This window comes from Carcharhinus amblyrhynchos, chromosome 7, assembly GCF_965287045.1.
Source record: "Carcharhinus amblyrhynchos chromosome 7, sCarAmb.v2.hapA, whole genome shotgun sequence".
NCBI lineage: Eukaryota > Metazoa > Chordata > Chondrichthyes > Carcharhiniformes > Carcharhinidae > Carcharhinus > Carcharhinus amblyrhynchos.
Genome location: NC_137330.1, coordinates 7,231,976 through 7,252,842, shown reverse-complemented (window position 1 = coordinate 7,252,842; position 20,867 = coordinate 7,231,976). Strand labels below are relative to the sequence as shown.

At 41.2% G+C, this 20,867-nt stretch overlaps 1 protein-coding gene across 1 annotated transcript in view; it reads left to right on the top strand.

Moving 5' to 3' along the window:
• The window catches only part of tsnax (translin-associated factor X), a 53,921-nt gene extending 36,774 nt beyond the window's left edge, over positions 1 to 17,147 (top strand). Inside the window, exons 5-6 of the mRNA XM_080191870.1 lie at positions 4,102 to 4,229; positions 15,737 to 17,147. Coding sequence (XP_080047996.1) covers positions 4,102 to 4,229; positions 15,737 to 16,120 — 512 coding nt within the window. The 3' untranslated portion in view covers positions 16,121 to 17,147. The remainder of the gene's footprint in view (positions 1 to 4,101; positions 4,230 to 15,736) is intronic.
• The last annotated feature ends 3,720 nt before the right edge of the window (positions 17,148 to 20,867 follow it).

Here is a 20,867-nt window from a genome sequence, read left to right as displayed (position 1 = left end):
GCATGCCTGGCCTTTCTCAGGGCATAAGAACCTTGGATATCCAGATGTTGGGTTTCTTTATCCACTCTGCTGTTCCTCTGGTGGGTAGCTGACATACACAATTCCACGACAGTCATCAGAGTAAATAGGAACCTGTGAAAACATTAATGTTGGTCCCCACCAATTGGGTGGTCATCAGATTTGTTAGGGTCCTCATGTATTTTTAATAGAGTATAATACTTCCACCCACTTCCTGTCCTATATTTCCAAGTGCACAGGAACCACCTGTCATAATGCCATCACAATTGGAGACCATTGCACTCCGATCCCACCTTTACCATCACCATGTGGCCCATTTGTGGTACTCTTGATTTTTCAACAGGCTGACCCCTCTCCAAATCCTTCACTGCCTGCCTAACTTCTTTCTTAACCAAATCAGTCACTCAATTCTCTAAAGTACCCTCGGATCTTACCTCCATGTGTCCATGCATTGGGTTCCTCCCTCTATGATTTGTTAAAGTGGAATAATCTCGAGTTTGGAAAGCATCCACCGACCTAGTAAATTGATCATAATGACAAGGCAATATTGCTTTTCTTTTTCAAGGGGGTAATGGACTTATAAAATCAATCTGAATCTGTTCCTAAGGTCCTCTGGGAAGAGGCTGGTGATGTAGTTTTATTTTTATTGCTTTTCCAAGATGGTACTGGGGATACATAGCGCTGGCAAAATTGTGCAGTTTTTCTACCCATTCCCTTTCACCACCAGCACCAGCTATTATAAACCCTCTTAAAAACATAGACAAGGACACAAATATCACCAAGAAAAAGCTAAGAGTTTACTAGCCCATCTATACTTTCATTAGAATATATATCAGTGTCAAAGTCAAAATATTCCAATGAATTGATTTGCACCCAATATCCCAATTCCCATTTATTGTTTAATCTTCTCAATTACTTAATTCTATTCAGTTTGTTTCATAACATCTTTAAAACAGAAATCAAACCGTTCTATTTGATTCCAGACAGTAACCTATTTTGATTGTTCATTCTTCATTTTAAAGGTAGCTTGCTAACAGCACATTTTTCCTATGTCAGAATTGTCCCAAATTCAAACAGTAGTGTTGTGGCCTTTCAAATGTCCATTAGTTACTATTTTATCTCTTTTTAAAAAAAACTTTGTTCCTACATCCATAACTACCTCCTAAACTGTGTTCTTTTCTTCGAATCACTTTAAATGTTTTTTTTTCAATCACCATTGTCATTTGCATTAACCATCAAATTAATATCATCTTTAAATTTGGCATACCCTGTTCAACATTTGCCCATCCTGTTCTTGGCTCTCCATTCACTTTTCTGTAACCTTTTGACCACAGGGTCACGTCAGCTCCCCTACAACAACTCCTCAATTATCCTGTTCACTTCCTCACATTTGATCAGCACATTGCATATGTGTTCCTTTTCTTCAAAATTCATCTGTCCCACTGGGTTATTTCCATTGCCCCTAATTATAGTAATCTGCCTAGTTGCTGGTAGGAGGAGGCTTTCCCATCGAGCCCACCTCAACCAGACATGGTTTTAACCTTCTCCTATTCAGAATTTGCACCAGATTATGTTCTGTGAGCAGTTACTTCGCCAACATTGTAATTGGTTCATTTACTCTGCTCATGCTGGACAATCCAGGGCTTGAATACAAATAAATTCTTGAATATCTTTAAGCTACTGCAAGTTTTGTTCCATTTGCAGTTAGCTGTTCCAAACAAAAGAACAAATCCATCCTGCTTGGAGCAGTATGGATTAATTCATCTGCACATAGCTGACAATTCACAACCTTAATATCTTGTAACTTTCAATTCCTGGAAAAATAAATACATCTTCAACTGTCTCTGCTAGTTTTAAAAGGGGCAGAGTAAAAGTCCTCAAATGGAAACCATTCACTCTTTTAAAAATTCTGGCAACCAGGACTAATTCCTTTCTCAGAATCTAATTCTAGAATTATCTTTTCATTGCTAATTATTATCAGGAATATATCTTTAAACCTGACAAGAAGTTTTGATCTAAGATCAATCCAATACAGGATTTGTTATAATCATTTCAAATATCCCAAATTTGAATTAATCCTACCAAATTAAGACTATCACATTTTCACACTTATTCCACATTCCTCCAGCCTACACTTAAAATTTGCACATTTATTTACCTCCCATAAGTCTACCATTATAAATTAACATAGACACAAGTTTGAGTGATTTAAAATCAAGTCAACTGTTTGTTAAAATTGTTGACTTTTCTTCAGACCCCAAATAGAACTTAATGTGCAATATAGATATAGCCGTACCTCATAAATTTGAAACAAGTCACTTCCAGCTTTTTAAAGTGACAGCATCACAAGTTGCTTTTAAGCTGATTTCCAGTGCCTGATTTACTTCTATAACTGTAATTCAAATCTACAGCACAAAGTTCTAAATTTTTAAGACTGTTGAATTTCCTTTAGACAGACATTAATTTTTTAACTACACTTTTTTGGCTTTCACCATGGCCCATCATCTTTTCACCGCTCTGCGCGACCGCAGTTTATCACTGTGGAGTTGACCCTCAAAAATACCCTTTGTCTGGTTCATTCTGGGCTCGGATTTCACTCATTAAATCGGCTACTATTGCTAGTTTATGATAGCTTAGCTCAGAGTATCAATCAGAGCTTTCATACTCACCATTATCTCCAACTGGCCTGAGTGAAATGCCATTTTGTCACCAAAATTGTTGTAGTCTTTGATGTCGGCCTTTTAATTGATCACAGCTTTACTGTGGCACAGTGGTTAGTACTGCTGCTCACAGCACCAGGGACCCAAGTTAAATTGCAGCCTCGGGTCCACACACTGTCTGTGTGGAGTTTGCACATTCTCCCCATGTCTGCATAGGTTTCCTCCCACTGTCCAAGGATGTGCAGGTTAGGAGGATTGGCCATGCTAAATTGACCTTAATGTCAGGGGGATTATATGGAGGATCATGGGAATATTGCCTGGGTGGAATTGTGCAGAATTGATGGACCAAATGGCCTCCTTCTGCACTGTAGGGATTCTATGATTCTATCCTTCGAGTAACCAGACAAGTAACAGAGTTCTCATAAACAGCTGTTTTAATACGCTGGGAAGCTCCAGTTCACATCCCTGTAGCTAGCCAGAATGGTGTATTCCAAGATACAAAGGCAATTAAAATTTTCAAACTCGATTACAAATAACTAGCATAAACCAATCACAATCACTTTATGCTTGCTTCATTATAATATCCAATCAGCATGAAAACTTCATAATACAGCTCATTTCTGTATCTGTGGATCACTCCCATTTTCCAGTTACAGATGTCTGATTTATGTGTTTTGTCATCTAATGGCCTTGGTGTCTGTCTGTGAAGGCTTTTATAAAAGCATCTTTGTTTTTCAGCCTGTGTGATTTTTAAACTTGTATGATTATTAACCCTTTCAAAGATTTAAATTCAGAACTCATACTGTAGGATATAACAAGGATAAAGAACCAAGGCCAAATGTCCAGAGCAGCATCAGGGTTAGAGGGCAAGGCTATTACTGAATTACAGAATAAGCTGCACAAAATAAATATGTTTATTAAATATACAATGACAGAAAAATAAAGAGAACAGATTAGAACTGCTTTTGGATATTCTGTTAGAGTTTTGGGATCATATTCTGAAATTCTATTTGTTTTCTGTAAAATCTGAAACCTAATGACGATATGCATGACATTCAACAAGCATAATTTATAATGTTGGTGCAGTAGGACTGGAATGGGTCACAATTTAACCTACAACTATACCTAATTCTATGCAATTCTATGCAATCACCTTGGAGCATTGGCTTTGATTCTGAGCTTTTATTCAGGGTTGTTTTTCAATTTGTTGTTTGAATTGCCAGTTTTATTTTGAAGCTTTGCAGTTTGTACCAATGGATAGGAATTAGTGTTTTCTACTCATTGCCTGACATATAAAAAGATCATTCTTTATGGACTCCTGGTTTAATTTTAAGGTGTAATGCTTCAGATACAATTACTTTCCTTCATGAAAAATGTTAAATGCTCATGTCTGTGTTTCAGTATTCTTTGTTTTGAATTGCAGGTTTGCAGGAATATGTGGAAGCTGTTTCATTCCAACATTTTATTCGGACCAGAAGCTTGATTAGCCTTGACGAGATTAATAGGCATTTAGTCTTTGCTCCAAAGAAAGAGGAAGCAGAGAATTCTGAGGTGAGATTTTATTTTCTCCGTTTGAAAGTGTCTGAGAGTACTCATATATGTTATTGTGTCTGCTGGATCTTAAAGTGGGAAAAGCTTGACATCCTAATCTCTAAGTAATGATTTACATCTATCACAATTGTGCAGACATAGGTTTCCCAGAAAGTGAAATATATTTATATTTGAGTTTTAATGAGGATATGAAGTGGAATGCTGACATATGTTTCAGGAAATTGGGGCCTGGTGATAACCCACAATGAGAGGAATGAAAGACTGTTGAGGGTGGCACAGTGGTTAGCACTGTTGCCTCACAGCGCCAGGGACCTGTATTCAACTCTGGCTGTTAAGCACTTCCAGCCATCCAGTGGTTGTGAAAAGTGCTATATAAAAGTCTTTCATTCTTTTTCTTTTCATTGCTGTTCTCAGATCTCAAGAAATCACTGCTGTGTGTTAAAATCATGTAGTTGTACAAGAAACATTATAAGGCATCATGCAAATTTGTCCTTTCTTTTGAGTCATAGAGGTTTACAGCATGGAAACAGGCCCTTCAGCCCAACTTTTTCAACCCATAAGTTAGTCCCAATTCCCATTTTTGGCCCATATCCCTCTATACCCATCTTACCAATGTAACTGTCTAAACAGTTTTTAAAAGACTACCTCTGGCAGCTTGTGCCAGACATTCACCATTCTCTTTGTGAAATAATTGCCCCTCTGGACCCTTTTGTATCTCTCCCCTGTCACCTTAAACCTATGTCTTCTAGTTTTAGACTCCCCTACCTTTGGGAAAAGATATTGACTATCTAGCTGATCTATGCCCCTCATGATTTTATAGACCTCAATAAGGTCACCACTAAGCCTCTTGCACTCCAGAGAAAAAAGTCCCAGTCTACCTAGCCTCTCCTTATAACCCAAACCATCAAGTCCCTGTAGCATCCTAGTAATCTTTTCTGCACTTTTTCTACTTTAATAATATCCTTTCTATAATCGGGTGACCAGAACTGTACACCATATTCCAAGTGTGGCACTACCAATGTCTTGTACAACTTCAACAAGACATCCCAACTCTTGTATTCAGTATTCTGACCAATGAAACCAAGCTTGCTGAATGGCTTCTTCACCAGTCTGTCCACCTATGACTCCATTTTCAAGGAGATATGAACCTGTACCCCTAGATCTCTTTGTTCTATAACTCTCCCCAATACCCTACCATTAACTAATTAAGGCCTGCCCTGGTTTGATCGAACAAAATGCGATCTAAATTAAACTCCATCTGCCATTTGACAGCCCACTGGCCAAATTGATCAAGATCCTGATGCAATCCTAGATAACCTTCTTCACTGTCCACTATACCACCAATTTTGGTGTCATCTGAAAACTTTAACCATGCTTACTAAATTCTCATCCAAATCATGAATATATATGACAAATAACAATGGACCCAGCACTGATCCCTGAGGCACTGACCGAGGCTTCCAGTTTGAAAAACAACCCTCTACAACACCATCTTCTGTCATCAGGCCAATTTTGTATCTATTTGGCTACTTCACTCTAAATCTTGTGAGATTTAACCTATCATGTAATTGTTGCAGAACAAACAAGATCAAAGATATGATGTGAAATATCTCCCTAATCCTGTTTCCAAACTTTCACTGCAAAGTTTAAAAACATTGTTTTTTTTTTCATTAACTGCCACACCTTTTCCCAGCCATTTCCATCTCTCTCCAAATCATTTGATATGTCAGTGATGTAGTAATATATAGTTTTTCATATGACTATAAAAGAACTGGCAGGAAGACAAGGTGGCAGGCATTCTGCTACACTCATTCCATCTAAACAAAACGAGTTGATATCAGAAATACCATCTTTACTGAATTAAGTCAATTTATTCCTACTGCAAAAAGAAATCTGCTATTGTTTTATAAAGAACTTAGTACCAAAGTATGTTGTACATTGCTTCATCATGTATTTATTTTGGAGGCGATCTTACCAAAAATATTCTAAGTGCGTCTTTTTTTTTGGGTGAGTTAAAAAATTGAATCTTACCACACTGAGGAAAAAAAGGAAGCAAGATCTGTTTCCTGCCAGCAGGGAAGGGGGTGCGGCCTTGGAAAGCTCTAAGCTTGCAGCAGAGGACACTACTGCACATGCACAGATCTCTCTATTGTGTGCAACAACAGAAGAAATAGAATTTAAACATTACAATCAGCCTTGTGTCCTTTTGGGTGTGAGGCTGATCGTGTTGGTAAGCTGGCGAGAAATTGGGCGCAAACCTGATTTTTCGGCTCTCTTGCAATCCTACCACTCGCCTCACCCGTCGACCAGCGGGTTGAGAAGGTAAGATCCCACCCCCCAATGTGTTTTTTTACATGTCAAGCCTTTTCTCTCAAACTCTCCTGAGTCTTTGTCCTACAATACTTATACAAGGCAGCATGGTGGTGAGCACTGCTGCCTCACAGAGTCAGGTTCCCAGGTTCAGTTCCAGCCTCAGATCATTGTCTATTTGGAGTTTGCACTTTCTCCCCGTATCTACGTGGGTTTCCTCCAGGTGTTTCAGTTTCCTCCCACAGTCCAAACGTGTGGATTGACCAAGCTGAATTGACCCTAGTATCAGGGGGATTAGCAGCTTAATGTATGAGGTTATGGGAATAGGGCCTAAGTGGGATGTGGTTAGTATAGACTCGATGGGCTGAATGTTCTCCTTCTGTACTATCGGGATTCTATGATATTTAAATAGCACTTTAAACATAGTAAAATGTCCCAAGGTGCCGACAGTGTTGTCATACAAAATTTTACTTTAGACAGTATGAGCTATTATGTCAGAGGACCAAAAGGAGATGACCAAAAGCTTGTCAAACAGGTTAGTTTCAAGCAGCGCCTTTAAAAAGGAGAGAGAGAGGTGCAGAGGCTGAGGGAGGAAATTCCAAGGTCTATGCAGCTGAAAGCATGGCCACCAATAGTGAAACTATTAAATTGGCATTATGCAAGAAGACAGAATTCAAGGAGCACAGAGATCTTGGAATGTTATTGGATTGAAGAAGTTTAGAGATGGGGATGGCAAGGCATTGGAAACATTAAAAAGAATGTGAATTTTAAAAACATTGTAAGTCAAGTACACATGTTGTAAGGATGAAAAGAACTTGGTGAGAGTTTGAATATGGGCAGCAGAGTTTTTGGATGAGTTCATTTTTGAGGAAGGTAGGAGGGAAAATCAAGAGAGCATTAGAATCATCAGGTCAGGTGGGAACAAAAGCATGCTAATGTTATTGAGATTAAAGTAGATGAAATGAGTGATGGGCAGGATACATATCCAGAAACTCATCTGAGAGTGAGATTGGAAGTCCAAGTGAGAATAATCTGCTTTAGCCTCAAAGGAGAGGGTGGAAGATGGTGGCCAGGGAACAAAGTTTGTGGTGTGACCTGAAGACAATGGATTCAACCTTCCCAATATTTAACCTTAAGAACTTCTGCTCATCTGGATGTCAGTAAGTGATGTGACATATCAAAGGCAGCACAGGGATCAAGAGAGGTGCTGGTCAGGTAGAGTTGACAGTTGTCAGTGTACGTGTGGAATCTGATGTGTTTTCGTACGCTGTTGCTGAAGGGCAACATGAAAATAAAAAATAGAACAAAGGCCAAGGAAAGGTCACAGGGGGCTTCACAGGAAATCATGCAAGTGTAGAAAGCAAGCCCTTGCAATGATAACAGAATTACAAGAATTGTTACAGCTCAGAATCTATTTGGCTCAGCATCTCTGCACCAGCTGTCCAGATGAGCATTATGACACATTGCCAATCTCTTGCCTTTTCCCTATACCCCTGCACGTTGTTTCTATTCATTAGATGATCATCTAATGCCTTCTTGAATGTCTCGATTGAACCTGCCCCCACCACAATTTCAGGCAGTGTATTCCAGACCCAAACCACTCATTGTGTGAAGAAGTTATTTCTCACATTTGTGCTATCTTGATACTTTTACAAGCGGGAACAGTTTCTCCCTATCTGTCCAGTCTCCTCATGGCTTTGAACATCTCTATCAGCTCTCCTCTTCACCGCCTTCTGTCCAAGGGGAACCACTCCAATCTCTGCAATCTATCTTCAACCGAAGTTTCACATTGCTGGAAGCATTCTTATAAACCTCTTCTGCACCCTCTCCAATACGTTCACATCCTTCCTATTGTGTGGCACTCAGAATACTCTAGAAGTTTATCTAGTATCTTGTATAAGTTCAGCATATCCTTCTCGCCCTTGTACTCCATACCCCTATTAATAAAGCCCAGGATATTGTATAAAAGCAAATTACTGCGAATGCTGGAATCTGCAGCCAAAAGAGAAAATGCTGGAAAATCTCAGCAGGTCTGGCAGCATCTGTAAGGAGAGAAAAGAGCCAACGTTCCGAGTCCAGATGACACTTTGTCAAAGCTAAAAGACATAGCAAGTGGGAAATATTTATACTGCAGGGTGAGGGAATGAAAGATGAGTCATAGCCACAGAAACCAGGGGAAAAGACTGTTAAGGGCAGTCCATAGAGAGAATAAAGGGTGTGAATGACCAAACGGCAGACAAGCTAAAACCAGATGGTAAACTGTGACAGATAAAGATGTGGGGGGAGAGAGGTAAAATAAGAAAAAGGGAGAAAGGGGAAGAAAAGGGGGGAGAAAGTAGGCAGAAAGAGTAGGGGGGAAGAAAAATGAAGAAAGACAATAATGAAATGAAAGGTAGAGAATAGTAAAAAGTTTAAATAAAACGAAAACAAAGGCATTGAGGTGGGGTAGAGCTAATCAGACGAAGCAGTGCTTTGTCGTTGTGCTCTGATGAAGGGTCATCCAGACTCGAAACTTTGACTCTATTCTCTTTCCACAGATGCTGTCAGATCTGCTGAGATTTTCCAGCATTTTCTGTTTTTGTTTCAGATTCCATCATCCGCAGTATTTTGCTTTCATCTAATCGTGAAAGAGACTCCCTGGTGCCAGGGTCCAAGAGGTCATGGTACATATTGGTACTAACAACATAGGTAGGAAGAATGATGAGGTCCTGCAGCAGCAGTTTAGGGAGTTAAGTAGAAAGTTAGAAAGCAGGACCTCTAAGGTTGTAATCTCAGGATTACTCCCTGTTCCACATGCCAGTGATGCAAGGAATAGGAGGATAATGCAGCTCAACACGTGTCTATACCACTAGTGTAGGAGGGAGAGTTTCAGATATCTGGACCATTGGGAACTCTTCTGGGGCAGGTGGGACCTGTACAAGAAGGAAGGGTTGCATCTAAACCAGAAGGGCATAAATATTCTGGCCGAGAGGTTTGCTAGTGTTACATGGGAGGATTTAAACTAGTTTGGCAGGGGAATGGGAACCAAAGCAAGGGGGAATTAACTGAATGGGAACCAGAGAGTAGGGCCAGTAAGACTCAGAGAAACAGCAGGAGGGTGTGGTTGTTCATCAAAGAGGTTCTGGTGGACTGAAGTGCATTTGTTTCAATGTGAGAAGTGTAACGGGTAAGGCAGAGCTTGGATGAGTACTTGGAACTATGATGTTGTTGCTATTACAGAGGCTTGGTTAAGGAAGGGCAGGATTGGCAGCTTAACATTCCAGGATGCAGATGTTTCAGGTGGGATAGAGGGGGATGCAAAAGAGATGGGGGTTAAGGAGAATATCACAGCTGTACTACGGGAGGACACCTCGGAGGGCTCATATGAGGCAATATGGGTAGAGCTTAGGGTGTAGTCATAGTGTTGGCGGTTTACTATAGGCTACCCAATGCCAGCAGGAGATAGAGGGACAGATATGTAGGCAGATTTTGGCAATGAGTTATTGTGGTGGGAGATTTTAACTTCCCCTATATTGACTGGGACTCACTCAGTGCTAAGGGCATGGGTGGAGTAGAGTTTGTAAGAAGCATCCAGGAGGGCTTCTTGAAACAGAATGTCAATAGCCCAGCTATTGAATCTGGTATTGGGGAATGAGCCTGGCCAAGTGGTCAACGTTTCAGTACGGGAGCAGTTTGGGAATAGTGACCACAATTCAGTAAGCTTTAAGGTACTGATGGATAAAGATACATGTAGTCCTCAAGTTAAGGTGCTAAATTGGAGAAAGGCTAATTACAACACTATTAGGTAGGAACTGAAGAATGTAGACTGGAGGGCACATGTTTGAGGGCAAATCAACATCTGGCATGTGGGAGGCTTTCAAGTGTAAGCTAATTACTGGACCAGCAGATTCCTGTAAGGATGAAGGATGGGTATGGCAAGTTTTGGGAACCTTGGATAACAATTGTGAGACTAGTCAGAGAGAAAAAGGAAGCATATGTCAGGCTGGGAGGCTGGAAACACATGAAGCAGGTGTGGAATACAAGGAAAGTAGAAAGAAACTTAAGCAAGGAGTAGGAGGGCTAAAAGGAGTCACAAAAAAACATTGGCCAGCAGAATTATAGAAAATCCCAAGGCTTTTTGTACATATATAAAGGTCAAGAGGGTAGCCAGGGAGAGGTTGGCTCAAATGATTTGGAGGAAAATGTAAATGGTTTGATTAGTAAGTTTGCAGACCACACAAAGAATGGTGGATTTGCGGATAGCAGTGAGGACCATCAGACAATACAACTGGATACATATCGGTTGGAGACTTGGGTGAAGAGATGGCAGATGGAGTTTAATCCAGACAAATGTGAGGTAATGCATTTTGGAAGGTCGAATACAAATAAGAAATATATAGCAAATAGCAGAACCCTTAAAAGTATTGATTGGCAGAGGTATCTGGATGTACAGTTATAGAGGTCACTGAAAGTGGCAACGCACTTGGAGAAGGAAGTCAAGAAGGCTGACTTCTTGTTTGCCTTCATTGGCCGGGGCATTGAGTTTAAAAACTGGCAAGTTATGTTGCAGCTTTATAGAACTTTAAGCCGCACTTGGAATATCATGTTCAATTCTGGTCGCCACACTACCAAAAGGATGTGGAGGCTTTGGAGAGGGTACAGAAAAGATTTCCCAGGATGCTGCCTGATATGGAGGGCATTAGCTATGAGGAAAGGTTGGAGAAGCTTGGTTTGTCCTCGCTGGAACGATGGAGGTTATGGGGCGACTTGACAGAAGTCAACAAGATTATGAGGGGCATGGACAGAGTGGATAGTCAGAAGCTTTTTTCCCAGGGTCGAAGAGTCAATTACTAGGGGGCATAGGTTTAAGGTGCAAAGGGCGAGATTTAAAAGAGATGTACGAGGCAAGTTTTTTAGCCAGATGGTGGTGGGTGCCTGGAACTAGCTACCGGGGGAGGTAGTGGGAGCAGATAGAGACTTTTAAGGGGTGTCTTGACAAATACATAAATAGGACGGGAATGGAGAGATCACAGTCCCCGGAAGGATAGGGTGTTTTAGTTCAGTCAGGAGCATGGTCAGTGCGGGCTTGGAGGGCCGAAGGGCCTGTTCCTGTGCTGTAATTTTCTTTATTGTTTCTAGAAATTTGCCCACCACTGATTTTTTTAAAAAAAACTGACTTGTCTGTAATTGCTGGGATTATCCTTGCAACCTTTTTTAAACAGTGATGTAATGTTTGCAATACATCTGTCCTCTGGCACCTCCCCTGAGTCTAGGGAAGACTGAATTATTATGGCCAGTGCCCCTGCAACTTCCACGCTTACTTCCTTCTTTATCCTTGGATGCGTCTCATCCGGTGCCTTGCCAACTTTGAACTACCGAGTCTATGAAACATTGGCTCATTAATTTTGCATATTTATAGAGACAGAGTTTCCTTGCCTGTCACCATTGCCTGGGCAGCATGTACCTCCTTGGTGAACATGAATGCAAAGTATTAATTTATTACCTCAGCCATGCCCCCTGTCTCCTTGTTTAAATTCTCTTTTAGTTCTTAACTGGCCCTACTTTTGCCACCCTATTTATATATCTATAGAAGACTTCAGGATTCCCATTTATGCTGGTTGCCAGTCAGTTCTCATAATCCTCTTCATATGCTTTTATCCTCCGTTCTGAAACTTCTGTATTCCTCTTGTTCTCAATTGTATTTTTGACCTGAAACCTGTCATAAGCACACTTTTTCCTCATCATATTAATTTTTTTAGTTCCTTTATCATCCTTTTTCTTCTGATCTCCAGCTATGACTTGATAGATAAAATTGGAAATAGGCAAGGCTACTTCTACCCTGAAGACAAAAGCAGGTGGTCTTGAGGATGATGATGTGGCCAACCACGTCAAAGGCCAAGTTGATAGACTTATGTTGGTGGAGTCTGAGATTTGCTGGGATAGTTTACTAGTCACGTGTACTTAAGCAGTCACTTAAGACTTTGAGGGCATTTCAGCAGGATCATAAATCTAATTAGAGGGGTTCAAACATGGAGTCCTATCATTGTTCAGGCATGCATACCATTTAAGTAACAATAGTTTGTATTGACCTGCATTCATTTATCTACCTGTCACTATTCACACATCTAACAGTTGTAGGCAAGATGGGAACAGATGGTACATTCAAGGACTTTGAAGAGTAAATGGAAGTTAAAGATGGGGTAGTAATTTATAATGAAAGAGGGGTTAGGAATGGGCTTTCTAAGATGATTGATGACAGCAGATTTGAAGGTTTGTAGAAAAAGTACATGAGGAAAGAAAACTGTTAACATCAGCTAACATCGGAGCCAGACGGGAAGTTGGGTTTTCAGCAGTTAGGTGCGAGTAGGCTTTAAGGAGCAAGAGGTAGATCTCATCAACAAGTAGGTTTCAGAGGAGGAATGGGGTGTAATAGGAGAGTAACTATAGGATAGAACTGTAGTTCGGGGTAGAAGCAGGTCAAATCCTCTGGGAAAGTTTGACTTGGTTGGATAGGGGAAGGAAAAGAAGCAGTAAAGGCAGCTGAATAGGTACCTTCAGCCTTTGTGACAGCGAAGTCCATTTGTCCCTTGCATTTGTTGGGGTCAGGGTGGAGTGGGGTTTAAGAAGTTGGTTTGTAGTGGAGAAAAGAAGCTTTACTTCATACAAGCAGTTTGATTTAGAATTTGTTACCCTTGGACATCCATGTTAAAGAGCAGTTACAGTCAAGGATATGAATTGGAGATCCCATGAATTCATTAAATGTTTTAGTTTTATTTTTAGTGATATGTTTCATTGAATGCCACTCCTGTATGCCCCCTCTGCCACTTGATATTCTGTAATTTTTCTGCAGAAAGCAGTGATTAAAGTATTTTAATTTTCGAACAAATCCATTAATTCTTATTAGGGGCAATATTCAGATAATTTCCTTTCATCTCAAGCTCAACAGTCCATATTGTTTAAGGTTTTTGTCTTCAGTTCTCTTCCTTCTTCTGCAAGATGTGGCGATGACGGCATTGGATTGGGGTAGGCGCAGTAAGAATCTCACAACACCAGTTTAAAGTCCAACACGTTATTTGGCAGCACAAGCTTTCGGAGCGCTGCTCCTTCATCAGGTGAGTAAAGAGTTGAGTTCACAAACAGAACATATATAGGTACAGACTCAATTTACAAGGTAATTGTTGGAATGTGAGTCTTAACAGGTAATCAGGTCTTTACAGATAAAGACAATGTAAGCGGAGAGAGAGTTAAGCACAGGTTAAAGAGGTGTAAATTGTCTCAAGCCAAGATGGTTGGTGAAATTTTGCAAGCCCAGGCAAGTCATGGAGGTTACAGACTCACCATGGACCACTCTCCAGAATTTGTTGCATTCTCGGACACCCGCATCTCCACCAAGGATGGTCACCTCAGCACTTCACTGTACCACAAGCCCATGGATAAACTCACGATGCTCCACTTCTCCAGCTTCCACCCTAAACACGTTAAATAAGCCATCCACTATGGACAAGCTCTCTGTATACGGATCTGCTCAGATGAGGAGTTTCATAACAGACACCTGCAGACACTGAAAGATGCCCTCATAAGAACAGGATATGGCGCTCGACTCATCAATCGACATTCTGACGTGCCACAGTGAATAACCGCACAGACCTCCTCAGAAGACAAACAAAGGACACGGCAGATAGAATACCTTTCTTCATCCAGTATGGCCCTACAGCAGAAAAGCTATGACATCTTCTCCAGAGCCTTCAACATGTCATCGATGAAGACAAACATCTCACCATGGCCATCCCCACACCTCACTACTTGTCTTCAAACAACTGTGCAACCTCAAACAGAGCACTGTCCACAGCAAACTACCCAGTCTTCAGGAGAACAGTGACTACAACACCACACAACCCTGCCACAGTAATCTCTGCAAGATGTGCCAGATCATCGACAGGGATGCCATCATCTCACGTGAGAACACCATCCACCAGGTACACCGTACACACTCTTGTGACTCAGCCAACGTTGTCTACCTGACATGCTGCAGGAAAGGATGTCCCGAGGCATGGTACATTGGCGAGATCATGCTGACGCTACGACAACAGATGAATGGCTCGACTATCACCAGGCAGGAGTGTTCCCTTCCTATCAGGGAATACTTCAGCAGGCAAGAGCATTCAGCCTCTGATCTTCGTGTAAGCAGTCTCCAAGGCAGCCTTCATGACACATGACAATGCAGAACCGTTGAGCAAAAACTGATAGCCAAGTTCCGCACACGAGGATGGCCTCAACTGGGACCTTGGGGTCATGCCACAATATCTGTAACCCCCACAACTTGGCTGGGCTTGCAAAATCTCACTAAGTGTTCTGGCTTGAGACAGTTTACATCTCTTTAACCTGTGCTGAACCCTCTCTCCACTCGCATTGTCTGTACATTTAAGACCTGATTACCTCTTAAGACTCACGTTCCAACCATTATCTTGTAAATTGAGTCTGTGCCTATATATGCCCAGTTTGTGAACCCAACTCTTCACTCACTTATGAAGGAGCAGCCCTCCAAAAGCTTGTGCTACCAAATAAACCTGTTGAACTTTAACCTGGTATTGTGAGGCTTCTTACTTAGCCTGCAAGGAGCAAGAGTAACGTATTTTTTAATCATTTTGATGCTAAGATTTTGCCAGTCTTTTCACTATTGGTATTTCCCAAGAATCAAATTATGCTTGTTGTCAAAAAATTAGAATGAGATTGTGAAATCTAAATGTAAAATGTTAGTGTTTTGTAGTGAATTTGAAAACGTTAACGAGCACCTAAACAATATCCAGTTTTGGTGCTTATATCTCCCAATGGCCTGTCAATTTCAAATCAAAAGATGAAAATACTAAGAAATCTCAGACTCCATCAGCATAAAGTTGTTGTCCACATGATGGCCACTGGCCACATGTGGCTGATTGGGAATCCAGGTATAGCTAATTGCATTTTTGAATTGTAAAAATAAATTAATCAGCACCATCATTGGACATGTCACCTTAATATTCCTACTGAAATGTAGGATTATTTTTTCTTAAGTATCCTCAGAAAGTGTTACTTTATAATGACAATCCAATAACCAAAAGGAACATGCACAGTCAGGATTTAAGTGTCTTGTTAACTGCTTAAAATCCCTTTTTTTGCAACAGGTACTATTGAATGTAATATGGATTTTCCCACTCTAATTGATGCTTTTTATCATGCAGGACGTGGCCTTATCTGATTCACAGGGTGAGAAACACAAACAACAACTCTGTCTGCAGGTGACTCCCACAGACTACCTGTTGGGGATTGCAGATTTGACTGGTGAATTGATGCGCATGTGTATCACCAGTGTTGGTAATGGGGATATTGAAACACCCTTTGAGGTGAGCCACTTCCTACGTGCTATCTATGATGGGTTTACATATATTGGTAACACTGGACCGTATGAAGTTTCCAAGAAGCTTTACACATTGAAACAAAGTCTAGGAAAGGTGGAAGATGCCTGTTATACATTGACTGTGAGAGGCTCTGAAATCCCAAAACACATGCTTGCTGATGTGCTTAGCTCAAAAACATCCACGAGTGAACGTGAGGAACGTATATGATTAATGACACCACAAGGCAAAGGATTTGGGATCTATTCATGTATATGAGTTAGTTATTTGTTACTTTAATAATGGGAATACTGTAATTTACAGTTTATGGGGTTGCACATTACAAGCAACCAGGAGATCCAATGTTAAATGCTTTTATATCTTCTCCAAACGTATTCTACTTTATCCTATGTTACTTACAAATAGAGTTGAATGTTGAACCAAAATTTAAAACTGCTCTTCAAAATACTGTTGATATTCAAAATAGGAATAAAAGCGTTTCAAAGAATCTGGCAGAATACTACTGATGCTTCTTAAAGGGAGAATTGAAACATGAGGTCTCATTTCTGGCCTGATTTTTTCCACATTGTGATACCAATTGATGACTGGCTCTTTATATTTTCATGCTCTTTATATTTTTGGGAATTAGTTCCCACTCCCCGTGAAAGTTTTTCTTATTGAAGGTAGTTCTATTTTTGGTGTATCAAAACTGAATTGTGTCACAGTGGACAGAACAAATTTTTGCAATAGAATTCCTCATTTTAATTTTAATAATGAATGCTATCTGTGGTTGACATAGCTGCATTCTTTAGACCAGTGTGCTTCATAAAGCAAATTTGGGAGGAAATTACACTCGTATAAAATTCAGAATGCTAGAAATACGCAGCAGGTTAGGCAGCACCTATGGAGAGAGAGTGAAACAATGTTAATATTGCAGTTGTAGTTAATGTTTCATCTCTGACTGATAGGTCATTGATCTGAAATGTTTACTCTCCGTAGGTGCTGCCTGGCCTGCGGATTTCCAGTATTTTTTGTTTTCATTTCAGATTTTCTGCATCTGCAGTATTTGCTTCTGTAATTGCCTATGTTGGTTTCATTCACATATTTTAATATGGCGACTGGATTGAACTTGTATTAACCTTTTAATGTAAATGCATAATGTATCAATTTAATTAACAACATTGTTGCAAAACTTGCATTTCCATTTTCTGTACTTCCTTAATCAAAGTAAAACTATTGAAATTCTGAAATAGCATAACTGCCTGAGTGATTTAATTGCCAAACTATTTAAATTGAAAAGTCAGACCAAGTTAAATAATAATGCAAATCTATGACAAATTAAAATTAGTGGTAACAAACAACATTGGAAGTGAAGAATTTAGATCATTTTCAGCATTAATAGAGGTCAATGCAAATTGTTTCTGTCTTTCAGACCATTATGTTTTTAAACTGGACAATTGCATCGAGGAGAAGAAAACATTACAGAATATACTTTGCCTCAATGGCTGCATGACCTCATCCAAATGATTCCATTTCTGGTCTCTTGCATGTCCCTTCAGTTGCCAAGCTCTTGATTTTTCTCTCTAAAAGATAAACCGAATAACTACAAGCCTTTCAGTTTAACCTTGGAGATGGGAAAACCTTTGGAAACAATAATCTGGGACAAAGTTCATAGTCACTTGGATGAGGATAGATTAATTAAGGAAAGTCAGCACAGGCTTGTTAAATGTAAATGTGCTTAGCAAATTTGACTGAGTGTTTTGATGAAGTAAGCATGTTGAAGGTGTGGTTGATGTAATATTTATGGGCTTCCAAAAGACATTTGATAAAGTGCCACTGTAATGATAGTGTGCTGTTACTTTTGATACATATTTACATATATATTTACGTTTAAGGGGTCTGTTCACAGATTCACCTCTATTCTGCAGACAGTTGATGTGTCTGGAAAACATTTTGCTCAGATACTAAGCGAGCAGAATAATGACTCATTTTAGCCTTATAATGATTCCTTAAGACAGAGCTAATTTTTTTCTTTATTAATGTACATTTCCCCTGGAGTTTTGATTAAAGGAGTGGATTGTGGGTTTAGGTGTGAAGGATTATGTGATGATGTAGTTAATGCTTGGACTGTAGCAGAGAAACAGCTTTTCAGTCCTGGCTGGGAATTGCGTGAAGACAGAGGTTTTCTGCAAGCTCTCATTCTCTCTGTCTGAAAGCTTCAAGACTGTCTACACTTATAGCAAGTATTTTAGAACATAGAACATAGAACACTACAGCACAAACAGGCCCTTCGGCCCACAAGTTGCGCCGATCACATCATCACCTACCAACCTACAGACCTATCTATAACCCTCAATCTCATTAAACCCCATATACTCATCCAGAAGTCTTTTAAAAGACCCCAGCGAGTTCGCCTCCACCACCACTGACGGCAGCCGATTCCATTCACTCACCACCCTCTTGAGTGAAAAACTTACCCCTAACATCACTTCTGAACCTCCCTCCCCGCACCTTAAATCTGTGTCCTCTCGTAGCGACCATTTCAAACCGGGGAAATAGCCTCTGAGAGTCCACCCTATCTATTCCTCTCAACATTTTGTAAACTTCTATCAGGTCGCCTCTCAACCTTCGTCTCTCCAGGGAAAAGAGTCCCAGCTCCCTCAACCTAACTTCATAAGGCATGCCTCCCAGTCCAGGCAACATCCTTGTAAATCTCCTCTGCACCCTTTCAATAGCTTCTACATCTTTCCTATAGTGAGGCGACCAGAACTGCGCACAATACTCCAAATGAGGCCTGACAAGGGTCTTATAAAGTTCCAGCATTACCTCCCGACTCCTAAACTCAATCCCTCGATTAATGAAGGCCAGTACACCATACGCCTTCTTGACCACCTCCTCCACCTGCGAGGCCGATTTAAGAGTCCTGTGGACCCGGACCCCAAGATCCTTCTGCTCCTCAACACTACTCAGACTTCTGCCCTTGATAGTGTACTCGTTCATCCCGTTGGTTCTGCCAAAATGGACGACTACACATTTATCCGCGTTGAAGTCCATCTGCCACTTCTCCGCCCAGTCCTGCATCCTATCTATGTCCTGCTGCAACTTTTGCCATCCTTCCAGATCATCCACAACACCACCGACCTTCGTGTCATCAGCGAACTTACTTACCCATCCCTCCACTTCCTCATCCAGGTCATTTATGAAAATGACAAACAACAAGGGTCCCAGAACAGATCCTTGAGGCACTCCGCTGGTGACTGACCTCCATTCAGAAAAAGCCCCATCCACAACCACTCTCTGCCTTCTGCAGGCAAGCCAGTTCTGGATCCACAAGGCCAAAGGCCCTTGGATCCCATGCCCTCTCACCTTCTCAAGAAGTCTTGCATGGGGGACCTTATCAAACGCCTTGCTGAAGTCCATGTACACTACGTCCACGGCACTTCCTTCGTCAATGTGTTCAGTCACATTATCGAAGCACTCAACTAGGCTTGTAAGGCACGACCTGCCCTTGACAAATCCATGCTGACTATTCCTGATCATGTCAAACCTCTCCAAATGTTTGTAAATCTTGTCCCTCAGAAGCCTCTCCATCAGCTTACCAACCACTGAGGTCAGACTCACCGGTCGGTAATTTCCCGGGCTATCTCTGTTCCCTTTCTTAAAAATAGGAACTACATCCGCAATCCTCCAATCCTCTGGAACCTCTCCCGTCTCCATTGACGACGCAAAGATCATCGCCAGGGGCTCTGCAATCTCTTCCCTCGCCTCCCACAGTATCCTGGGGTACATCCCATCTGGTCCCGGCGACTTATCTACCTTGATAGAATTCAAAAGTTCCAACATTTTATGGTAACTAACTACATTTAAAGTGGATTTTGAGTTTCCAACTAATATCAAACTGAAAGAGACGTAAGTTAGAAAGTAAGGTTGTTTTCTTTCACTTTTAAATATTGTTCAAGTGTTAATAGTTAATCTGCTTCATTTGTTACAATTATATTTGCATAAGAACATAAGAAATAGGAGCAGGAGTAGGCCATCTAGCCCTTTGAGCCTGCCCCGCCATTCAATAAGATCATGGCTGATCTGTCGTGGCTCAGTTCCACATTCCCACCCTCTCCCCATAACCCTTAATCCCCTCGCTTATCAAAAACCCATCAACCCACGTCTTAAAAATATTTAGCGAGGCAGCCTCCACCACTTCAACGGGCAGAGAATTCCAGAGATTCACCACCCTTTGAGTGAAGAAGTTCTTCCTCAACTCCGTTCTAAACCGCCCCCCCTTTATCTTGAGGCTGTGCCCCCTAGTCCTACTGTCCTTTCTGAGCGGGAAGAGTCTCTCCACCTCTATCCTATCCATCCCATTCATCATCTTATATGTCTCAATGAGATCTCCCCTCATTCTTCTAAACTCTAACGAGTACAAGCCTAGTTTATTCAGCCTCTCCTCACAGCTCAACCCCCTCAACTCTGGTATCAGCCTAGTAAACCTCCTCTGCACTCCCTCCAAGGCCAAAATATCCTTGCATAAGTGCGGCGACCAAAACTGCACACAGTACTCCAGCTGCGGCCTCACCAGTGCCCTATACAGCTGCAGCAAGACCTCCCTACTTTTATATTCAATCCCCCTCGCTATGAAGGCCAGTATCCCATTAACCTTCCTGACCACCTGCTGCACCTGCAGGCTGGGTTTTTGCGACTCATGCACAAGGACCCCGAGGTTCCTCTGCACCGTCGCCTGCTGCAGTTTTTCGCCACGTAAGTAATAGTCCTTCCTACCATTATTCCTACCAAAGTGGACCACCTCGCACTTGCCAACATTAAATTCCATTTGCCAGTTCCTGGCCCATTCGCCCATCCTATCTAGATCCTTCTGCAGACTCTCCACACCCTCCACGCAATTTGCCGTTCCACCAATCTTGGTGTCATCAGCAAATTTCGACACCATACACTCGGTTCCCTCCTCCAGATCATCTATATA